At 38.9% G+C, this 10,371-nt stretch overlaps 2 protein-coding genes across 6 annotated transcripts in view; one reads left to right on the plus strand and one right to left on the minus strand.

The window, feature by feature from the left end:
* Nucleotides 1-3,590, plus strand: part of C1H2orf88 (chromosome 1 C2orf88 homolog) — a 59,071-nt gene extending 55,481 nt beyond the window's left edge. Inside the window, exon 5 of the transcript XR_007507798.1 lies at nt 3,521-3,590. The gene's annotated coding sequence lies outside the window, so the exon portion shown is untranslated. The remainder of the gene's footprint in view (nt 1-3,520) is intronic.
* HIBCH (3-hydroxyisobutyryl-CoA hydrolase) overlaps nt 1-8,872 on the minus strand; it is a 50,798-nt gene extending 41,926 nt beyond the window's left edge. For 2 of the 5 annotated variants that reach the window (XR_007507785.1, XM_049815026.1), the window contains exons 1-6: nt 8,732-8,872; nt 7,292-7,334; nt 6,372-6,512; nt 4,820-4,904; nt 3,856-3,936; nt 1,705-1,757 (exon numbers count right to left, since the gene is read on the minus strand). Coding sequence is in view for 4 of the 5 variants with exons in the window: in XM_049815026.1 (XP_049670983.1) it covers nt 1,705-1,757; nt 3,856-3,936; nt 4,820-4,904; nt 6,372-6,512; nt 7,292-7,334; nt 8,732-8,769 (441 nt within the window). In the remaining variant the exon portion in view is untranslated. Of the gene's footprint in view, nt 1-1,704; nt 1,758-3,855; nt 3,937-4,819; nt 4,905-6,371; nt 6,513-7,291; nt 7,335-7,761; nt 8,230-8,321; nt 8,453-8,731 lie in introns of those variants that run through there. The other 3 variants (XM_049815036.1, XM_049815043.1, XM_049815056.1) reach the window with 3 other exon arrangements.
* Nucleotides 8,873-10,371: the final 1,499 nt, after the last annotated feature.

Consider the following 10,371-nt stretch of genomic DNA (forward strand, 5'->3'; position numbering starts at 1 on the left):
AGGTTTAAAATTAAAAGTAGGCTGGAACTTGAGACCTACCTGCTTGTTCCCCTATGTTAGCTTGCATACTTGCTCAATCAAAATCTAGTCCCCCAAATGAAGATAGTTGCTACTAGTATCTGAAGATAAACAAGTAAGTTGTCATTCAGACTCTGATGGCAGTTAAACTCTGTCAAGGTCGCACTGAAATTTGGGTATCTGTTACTAAAATTTGGATACCCAACTAAAGTTTCAGACTAACTGCTGTCTTTTAAAACCACTTTAAAAGAAAGAAAACTAATAAAGAATCTTAGTAAGGCAGGATAATCTGACTCCATTATGCTCTTTTCAGTTCAAAAAAATACTTTACTTTCAAAGGACAAAATTCTATTCCTGCTTAGGCCACAATCATAACAAGCAATCTATAGGACCTCTGAAAAGGCATTGGCTGCTGGGCAATTTTGCCCTTTCATAACTATCTGTGCTATTACTCAAAACTCCATAAAATAAATGGACTCCCTATCTCTTGCCCACAACTCTTCAGGTCTCCTATGTTCAATAAAAAACTTTTTCTGCAAGAAAAGCAACAAGGCTAGTCCCCTTTATGCTGGAAACTATTTATGTATACTAGATTGGGGTGAAGAAAATGGCTACCTGGCTGAGATCTTTGGAGCTTGGTAGCAGAGAAGAGAAGCAAAGGGGAAGAGAGCTATCGCACGTTCAGATCACAAGCTGAAAAGACCACAACCAAAATAGACAAAATGATACGTGTACGAAAAGACTGAAATGGAAGTCATGACAGGTGATGGATCATGTAGTGTTCCACTTCTTGCATCCTGTCTTTGACAAACTTAATTTAAATAGACTGTATACCCATATCATACTGACATGCAAAAACCAACATAAATTTAAGTGATAATATGGCAGACGGACTTCACTGTCAAACTCATTGCTCAACATAACTTAAGATTATTGTATTCTACTCCTTGCTGTGGTGCAAATATATCCAACAGATGTCAAACCGAAGAGAATAGCATACTAGCATGTAGAAAAGCATGGTATTGCCCTTTTAACTACCTGCTCATGGTGTTTACAGCCAACAATTGCTGAAAAAATTACTAGCATTGAGTATAACTAGCAATGTGATGGAGTCTTCTCCATGTTGCTTTAGTAATAAGGTCCAGCCATGGGGGCATGGAGGGAATTCAGGATCTTGTAGCTCACGTTTTAGGAGTACTGCAGAGGTGAGAAAGTAGATGTATTTCCAGATTATTTGTTGGAAAAATACAGAATTCATGAATGCCTGTTAAAGTATAGCTTAGAATGATATTTTTCAAACAGTTGTCCTTTAATTGTATTTTTATATAGTTCTATTTTTTTAATACAGTTTGAGTGGAGAATTCTTCTCAGCTCTCGTATGACTTACAAACTTGCATTTCAGTATTCTGAAAACCTTTGAGGGCTCTTTCTACAGTGACAGGATTTTCCTCTTTTTCTCGACACTGTCGCCAGATCCTCAGAGAAAGCAGTTGCACTAGCTATCAAAGAACAGCAGAAGCACTAGAGGAGCAGCAATCTATGCTGACAAGCAGAGACAAAGGTTCAGATTACAATGAATTGAAATGTTTGAAACACCATGTGTGCACTTCACTCAACTCGAGTACAGAATATTACATTACTTTAAAACAAATTATATCAGATATCACAACAAGGTACTTAACTTACCCCTCCCATTGTAATGCCATCGATAAGTGCCACATATGGCTTCTTGCAAGTGCCTGTAAGAAATGTAAAAAAATATATATTTTTTTCAAAAGACTGAACCTGTGACTAACTGTATACCTGACACATTTCCCCATGTCTTACTTCAGCAAGAGCAACAGAAAATAAATGGTAAATTAAACAGTAAAATATCAACTTATAATGAAGGTACTTCATGTAATTCTTAAGCAATGAAAAGAAATACCAGTTACTGATTTACTGCATTCTGAGTGTTGTAAGAGAACAATATACAACCATCAAATGTCAGATTGTTTGCTATATGAGTATCTGACAATTTAGCCACATCTGGCTATTATAAATAGCTTTGTAGGATGCTGGGACACAACAGTTTTCCCTTTCACTCCACCTCACAGCCTGGAGTAACAGCACAGTGTGTACCAGCACTTCACTACAAAGCCAGATGCAATGGTAGGTTTCAGCCAAAATGTGACTGTAAACTACTGCAATGCAAACATGTTCTGTCTTGCCAACTCTGTTGCATGTTACAATCCTGAACGTGGCACAGGCAGTTAGAGATGATAATGTCCTAGAGTACCACAGTTTTATCTATCAACTTGATCTGTTGGGGCCTTTTGGAGGCATAAAACTAAAAACCTGATGCTTTCAATTACTATTCATGGAAAGATTCAGAAGTTCACTGTGAATGAAACTGCTGCCTCATATTCAGTGTTTTCAGGTCAGACTTAAATGTCAGTCATGTTGCTGATACGGGTATCCACTGCAACCTTGTTGCTAGCTTTTCTGCAGCAACTATAGATCCTTGTTTAAAAAAATAACTATTTTAAAAGGCAGTTCAATCCTTTAAATTAGTAGGTAGAAAATATAACAGAATTACATTTTTAACCTTGTTCTTACATGAACATATAAGCTAATGCATGGGCTCTAGATGCTAGTCTTTGAACTAAATCTCTGTAGAAGCATGCCTTCCCAATAGCAAATGCTGTGAAAGCAGCTCCCCTGTGTATTTTTAAGTTGTAAAATATAAGATATAATTAAATCTTTTTGGCAGAAATGTCAGTCTTAAAAGAATACAATCGTACCAAAGTTGTTAATAATCTAGGTTTTGTAGTTACCATGCATTATGGACAGAGAACACCCTAACCATTTTAAAAAAACAAAAACAAGCTGCTAAATTATGTACCCTTGCAATAGTTGAATAGACTAGAATAGGTAGTTGGAAGGGACCTAAAACAGTCATCTAGTCCAACTGCCATGGCAATACTAGTTTTTCCCAAGTATATGAAACCTTAAACTATTTTTCTTGATGAAGGCAAGAAAGGTACATGACAAACATGCTAAAACTAGAAACTCTGTCAAAGAAAGTAAAAATAACTTCAGAAATTACTCTTACTCTAATAACTCTATACTCTTCCGTCAACCTAAGCTGATCTGCAAGATGTTCACCTCTCCTCCTGTAGTGAGTAACACTGGATACAATGTTTAAAAAACTCAAACTGTATTCCATTAAAGTATGTTTAGAGAAGTTTCTTCTCACCAAAACACTCAACTATTGACTTTTACCCTAAAGGTTAAACCTTGTCTTAATATCCTTTACCCCACTAAACTGTACAGAGTGTCTTTGCTGTTAGTTATTTTAAGACCACATACTCCTCTGTTCTTTACAATAAACTAAGGCAGTTAACTCCTAGCTTGCGTATTCATTTATGCAGTTTATTTAAATGGAAAGCTTTAACATAATTTGATCTTCCGCTTTCTGCCTGAATACTAATGATTTTCTGTGCATCTATTTTTATCTCAGGTCTTCTTTGAAGTAGATCAATGATACTTAGTGCAGAATTGCACTGTCTGCATCCAAGACTTAATTAATCCATAATGGAAATACAACTACCCAGAACAATGGGATGGGATAAGGTAGCTATCATAATAGCTTAAACAAAAGAAACAAATTCTGCATGCAAGGTATAACAATGAAATACGTTACACTACTGGTATTGAACTTGGTAAAAAAAAAATAATAAATTACTACTTATGTTATCAGAGTCTTCTATAGATTAGCAAAGAGAGAAAGTGAATTTACACTCAAAGCAACTAATATGAAAACTGTACTGCTTCAAAATTTGCTATTAAACATACCAATGGCATTGTTCAGGATATATTCTTCTCTGAAGAAATCATGTGCCAGTCTACCTCCAACTTTTCCTGCATCTGCAATAGCTTAAGAGAAATAAAAATTCTAAAGATAACTACAAGTTTAATAGAAAATAAAGTAAAAAAAATTAGTATCACATGATAACAGTTTGTTTCCTACAGCAATCAAACAGCAACTTAATCCTACTTTGTTTTATTTGAGAAAATTTGCTCAAACTTAAATACGAATGCAAAGTATCAAATTTGAGTCAATTATATTATGTTGGAGACTTTGTCACATACTTGTGATAGTGCAGTCCATTTTATATGCTATGGAAGCCCTCCTAATGCCTGGTAGTCTTGTTTGTGATATTTTGCATCAATATACAGAACAATCACTTAAAACTGGTTATATAGAAGACTCTGAATACTAAAAGTGAGAAGCCAATTAGAGCAGGACATAATTTAACAATAACCTGTGCTGCTTGTTTACCTAAAAGATAAAACAACTGCTAATTTTCACAGTTCGGAGATTTCTTACGGTTCACAGTTACAAAATAATCACAGATACATTGATCACCATTGTCAGCTCTGTATCTAGCCACCTCAAACATCAGACAAATTATCCAATAGTAACAGAGCTACCTATTAGGACCCTTCAGTAATGAAAATATGGGAAGAAAAAGATAGAGACAGGAACCCTCTCTTCCCAGGAATGACTGGCTGCTATTACCAGTTATCCATAAAAACCCAGTTTTTACTCTTTTATACAATGTTCCAACAGCTGTCTCCTGACAAATAACCTAAATAGCATCTGCACATCAAGGTGTCATAAGAAGTCACACAACTAATCTCTCTTACTGTTGTATAGCAAGCCTCTGTTTACCTGAGTCACAGTAAATAAAGGAAATCAATGCAAAGTAGTAACAGGAAAAGATATGTCAAATGTTTAAGTGACTATAGCCCTTACCTCTGATGTCACCCCCAGCACAAAAAGCTTTTCCTCCAGTTCCCTTTATAATTATTAGAAAAGTTTCAGGATCTTGCTCCCAAGTCTAAAAAGAAGTGTTTTCATGTTAAGATTAAAGTCCGTTGCAAAAAATGCTTTCTCTGTATACTGTCTGTAATTCTTATTTTACATTTTCAAAAAGCAAATCAAACCATCTTAAAATTGTTCGTCTTAAACTGAAGTTTGAGAGCTAAAGCTCTTTCTGCCACCCCTGTGTCCTATTCAACCTTGACACTGGAGATCAGCAGAGCTGCCTCACATATTTCAGAAAAACACCTGTGCAGAGCTCCCAAACTCTGAAGAAAGGTAGCACTCCCTAAAACAGGGTCCAACATAAATCTCAATGGGAACAGAATGCTGGAGCAGAAAGCTGACAGTATGGAAGATATAACAACAGTGTTTCAGGCCAAATCATGAAAGTTGTGTAAATCTAAGATGCATGGCAAGGAAAACAGCATTAAAGTTGTTCATGGATTTTGTCAAAATGACTGCAGTCAATGCTAATTGAGGCTGGATCAAATCAACTTGTGGACAGATGTTTTGCTAGGTACAAAGATTATGGGTTTTGTTTTTTTCCTGAATTACATACACTGGTACAAGACTTTAGCAGTGGTCCAACCATATTGAAAAAAAGATGCCTTTTACAGGCTTTTTCCCCCTCCTCTAAACTATGCTTATGCATCCCTTATTCAAGTAAGTGTACACAGATAAAAAAAAGAGACAAGACATTTCTGTATACCAGCAACTGTACTTAAAATTACGCCACCTTTTAAGATTGTGCTTCAAATAAACCCCAGTACTCAGCACTACAGATCAAGTGTTTCTTTCTCTAAGTGTTCTTCAAGGAATCCATAAATTTGCAACACAACCATTTACCAAAATACAAAAAGGCAGGCAAAACTATCCAACAAATACTGGTATCTAATTAGTTTGTCTTTGTGCATATGATAAATATCATCATTAAATTAAAAAGGACTATTTGCATGCTTAAAATTTCACATCACTAGCTTGTAGAAACAGTGCCTGTAAATCCATAAAGTTCTTCTTTAAGGAATGACACTGACAGCACTTTGCTTCCTAATGGCTTGTGTCTTTTATTTCAGCCACACAGCCTTCGCACAAAACGTGCACCCAGTCGAGAGGCAACACCACTGTATAGCTTGGAATTTGTGCATGCCAACTGACTGGCCGGGTGTTGCCAAAAGGAACATATAAACACTGAGCGCTGCTTCCTTTTAATTCAGTTCTGGTTTTAATATGGGTGTCTCTTTATCTATCAAGACGCTAAATTTAACTTTGTCAGACAGTGTGTTTCTCCTACGTGTCTTCTCCTCTTTCTAACTTGCTTGAAACTGTCTGTTCTTTCCCATCCTATAAGTCTGAGCTCATTTGCCAATGCACTCATACAGACCTTCATTCTTTAAAGCAGTATACTAAGAAGTGTCAGACTGAATTTTAAAACTGTTTTGGGATAACGTATGTATAGTGGATGGGTAGAAGCAGAGCTACTAACCTTTATTTGTGGATAAATTTGTTGGATCATAGAAAGAGTTAATGCATTGAGAACCTTGGGTCTATTCAAAGTTATTATACCTGCACCTCCTCTCTTTTCCAACAACACTTCAGCTGTCGAATCTGTTTGCTTAGACATTTTCTGTACACGCAAAAACAAAAAAATAAAGCATATGTCATCAGTTAGATACCTTGAGTAACATACTTACAAGAGTGTTTATGGAAATATATTCTCAAAATGCATTAAGATCATAAAACATGTATTCTGGAAATGTGTGCTAAGGCTTTCCCACTGTACTTCAAGTTTAATTTGCATTTCCTAAACAGTTCTTTTGAAACCACTTTGAGTCCTTTAAAGTAATAAACCTCAGACAAGTTTTTCAGCCATACGCACTTTGACAATGATATTTGGGTTCATTAAAAAAAAAAAAACCACAAAAAAACACAAAAAAACCCAGTAAAACACAAAACCATGATTCATTAAGACTGACATTCTGAAAATACCTGCAACAATAATAACAATGACAATTCTATGTGTCCATACTGGCAGTTTGACACTGGAAACCCAGATGTACACATTGCTTTGTCTTTAAGTAACTTTCAACAGTAGAGAACAAATCACTTAAGTATTTTCACAATTGATCTCAAATGCACAGTTGAATGATATTTAAGGAATATACAGGAGCTAACATAGAAATTAACTATAAAAGTAGGTAAGGCCAAAATAATTAAGCTTTAATTTACACTATAATAGAAACTTGTAACAAAGTGCTCAAGACATGGGCATTATGCCTGAGAAATGAACAATGGCATTCAGAACCCCTGCGAGCAGACATGTTACAAGTTGCATGTGCTGTCTTCCTCAGGGGAGTTAAGAGTCCTAAAAGCTTCCAACTCAGTCAAACAAGATGCTGTTCTTACCAAATGTTGTAGTATCACTTGCAGTCTGTTGAATGGCTTCAGCCTGAAAAAGAAATATTAAAAAGACAGCTAAAACCACAAACCAGCTACACAATCCTCAAATATGACTGCTGAGTTAAGCAAAGCTTTGTCAGAAAAATTTCTGAACACAATTGTTTTACATTCCCCTTTTTAAAATCAAGTAAATTTAGAGTACAATTTTGATATCAAAACACTTGGAAACTTCTTTGCTTACTAGTGAATAGGTAGCAGATACCAATGCCAACTACTAATGTTTTCAGCGTATTCAACTGCAAGTTAGGAGAACCTGGAAATAGTAAGACAAAGAGTTTGGGGGACATGCTTCATACTTTGCAGCGTATGTCTTAAAGGTTTACAGCCCTTTTCTGAACGTTTAAATACTAGCATTTAAAAAAAAAAATGGTCTTGTCAAATACTTGTGAATTTCCAAAGCTTCCATTACAACAAACCTGCCCTCACGTCCTTGTGTGTATATACATTTAGGCGGGGTTTATCTAACAGCTTGAACAAGGCTCATGCTTCTGTTGCTGACAGCAGGTACCCCCGCTGGGACGTTCTGTGAACGTGTTGCTTATTCACTGTCACCGTATCGCGGAAGACCGTTAACAACGGCATTTGCTGGACTTCAGACACCTGGCCTGCATCAACTTTAACGAGCACCTTTATCTTTCAGCTACTTAAGAGCACAAAACCCAGCCAATTAACACGTTCCACGCGAACGTCCCGGCGTCCTAAACTAGTTTTTAAGTACATGCTCGTTTTAGAGCGGGGAAGATAATCCTGGCCTAGCTAATCTAGGCCTAAATTGTATTTTACACTAGTTCAGGGGGTTGCAATCCCGGGCGTTAGAGGCCTTCCTAGACCATCGCTCCCTGCCGCAAAGCTCCGCCGCAAGCTGCGGGCGCGGCCGCCCCCGCCGCCATTTAAGAGCCCCTCGGCGGGGAGGGGGGGGTGAGCGCGGGAGAAGCTCCGCCGCTCCTCAGAACGGCCACCGCCGCTTCCCCGTTACCTGGGCAGCGGCCTCAGTACCCGGGCCGCCATGGCGGCTCACCGGCGCGGTCGATCGCCGTCATCGGGTAACCGATGGGAGAGGGCGCATGCGCGGGGGGAGCGGTCGGCGGGACGGGCTCCGTTCCCCTCAACCCCTCCTCACCGCTTCCCGGGTGAACCGGCGGCTCTGAGGGCGGTCGCCCGCCGCCGGGTCGTCCGCCCCCGCCCTCCCGCCTTCACCTACGTGAGGGCGAGCGGGGCGGGGGGGACGGACACACGACCCGGCGGCGGGCAGCCCCCCTCGAACAGCCCTTTATCCAGTCAACGTAGCGACTAACAAAGGCGTAAGGTCAGCAGGGCGACGGCATGAGGTTAGTAAGCAAGGCTACAGGCCCCTTGCTCGGTAGTTTTATGGAGGGTTTTCCTTACCTTGACAGGATCTGGGCTGAAGGAGTGCTGCTCCCCATCCTGGATTAGGCCGGGAGGTGTGAGGACATGAGGTGAGGCTGTTCCTTCGTCGGTGAAGGCCGTGGTGCCATATGTAGCAATAACGTAAACCGTGGTGGTTGGTGCCCAAGGTGGAGAAAGCCAGCATTGCCGGATTACCTTCACAGCCAAACTTCGTGGACTGAAACTGCGTTTTGAGGATGTATTGTTTTCAGTGGCAAAACTGGTTTCTTAATTTCTGACCTCCAGGTTTCTCCTCGTCCTTTACACCTGCAGCCACACCTCTGCTGTCCTCTTACTTACTGACACACAGTTTGGTGAGCTGGGATTAAGGAGCTGCTCTAATGTAACATCCCACCGAAACCTGGTTATCCTAGAAGGTAAATATAGAGATTAAGCTGCTAGCCTGGTTACTGCCCTGACAGTAGCTACAGACAGAATTGTGAGCTCTAACACAGCATGTGTTCAGCATAAATAGGCTCAGAAACAGCAACTGGGAAAATTGACTTAAAAAAAGAAGATTAAGGCACTTGAGAATTTATGGCCATCACGCTAGGATTCCATAGTACTAAATTCACTTTTATTTCAGTAACTAAATCAGACCATTCCATGGATATTTTTAGGCTGACACATAACCCTGTGAGAGTGATACTGAAAAGTGAACCGGGGAGTAAATGACAGTACAGTGCATTAGGTAGAAATGTAGCTTCATCACCTCTCAATGTAGCAAGTTCTTAGCACTGGCTCTCTTGATTCACATCCCTATTTAAAAACAGTAAAGTTAAAACGTTGTAGCAAAATTTTTTGCTGCAACAAAAAAATCAGCTCCTGGAAGCACTTCTGGAGAAGTCCCCAGAGGGCAACCTTGCTCTTCAAGAAATGATTCAGCCCCTGCTTATAGCAGCATCATCTGTATTGACATTTCCGTTGCAGCAACTCTCAGGGTGTATTAAATTTGGTTGTAAAAATTCAAACTAAATAGGCACAAAAAAAGACACAGAACGTTTCTGTATTATGCAGTCTCAGTTTTCAGTCTTGTACGCTGTGAACAAAAAACAACTGACAACAGGATGTAAGGTGCTTTTGCAGGCATTGGGAGACTGCCTACTGCAAACTAATTAATTGCAGAATTCATTAGGCAATCCAGACTATTCAAACTTTTACCTACAGATTATATGATCATTAAAGATGCAGCCTATTAGTGTCATCTTGAATGTATACAGCCCTGTATGCTGTTTTACAGCAAGTACCATGCAATTTAATCTAAACCAGTCTAAATGACACCAAATTATCACAGCTGCCAAATCTGAACCCTTACTTGGATTTATATTTTCAAAATTATTTTTGAGGATAACTCTGCATCTCTCATCCAGGCATAACCAAATTATGAGGAGTTTGATAAGTGGATAACATTTTTGTACTTCATATCCTATGTCTGAAAGTCTATACATTTCACAGACAAACACGAACAGAACATTTCTGTAGGATGAACTTTTTGCGGAAATTAAGAAATCAGCGTGTGGAAGCTAACCTTGGGTAAGAGCAGGTGGAGGCTGTTTGAAACTGCTGGAAATCTCTTAAATTCCACCTGCACATGGTGCACCTAGACAAGGCTGTGATCA

The sequence above is a fragment of the Accipiter gentilis genome, chromosome 1 (assembly GCF_929443795.1).
Source record: "Accipiter gentilis chromosome 1, bAccGen1.1, whole genome shotgun sequence".
Lineage (NCBI taxonomy): Eukaryota > Metazoa > Chordata > Aves > Accipitriformes > Accipitridae > Astur > Astur gentilis.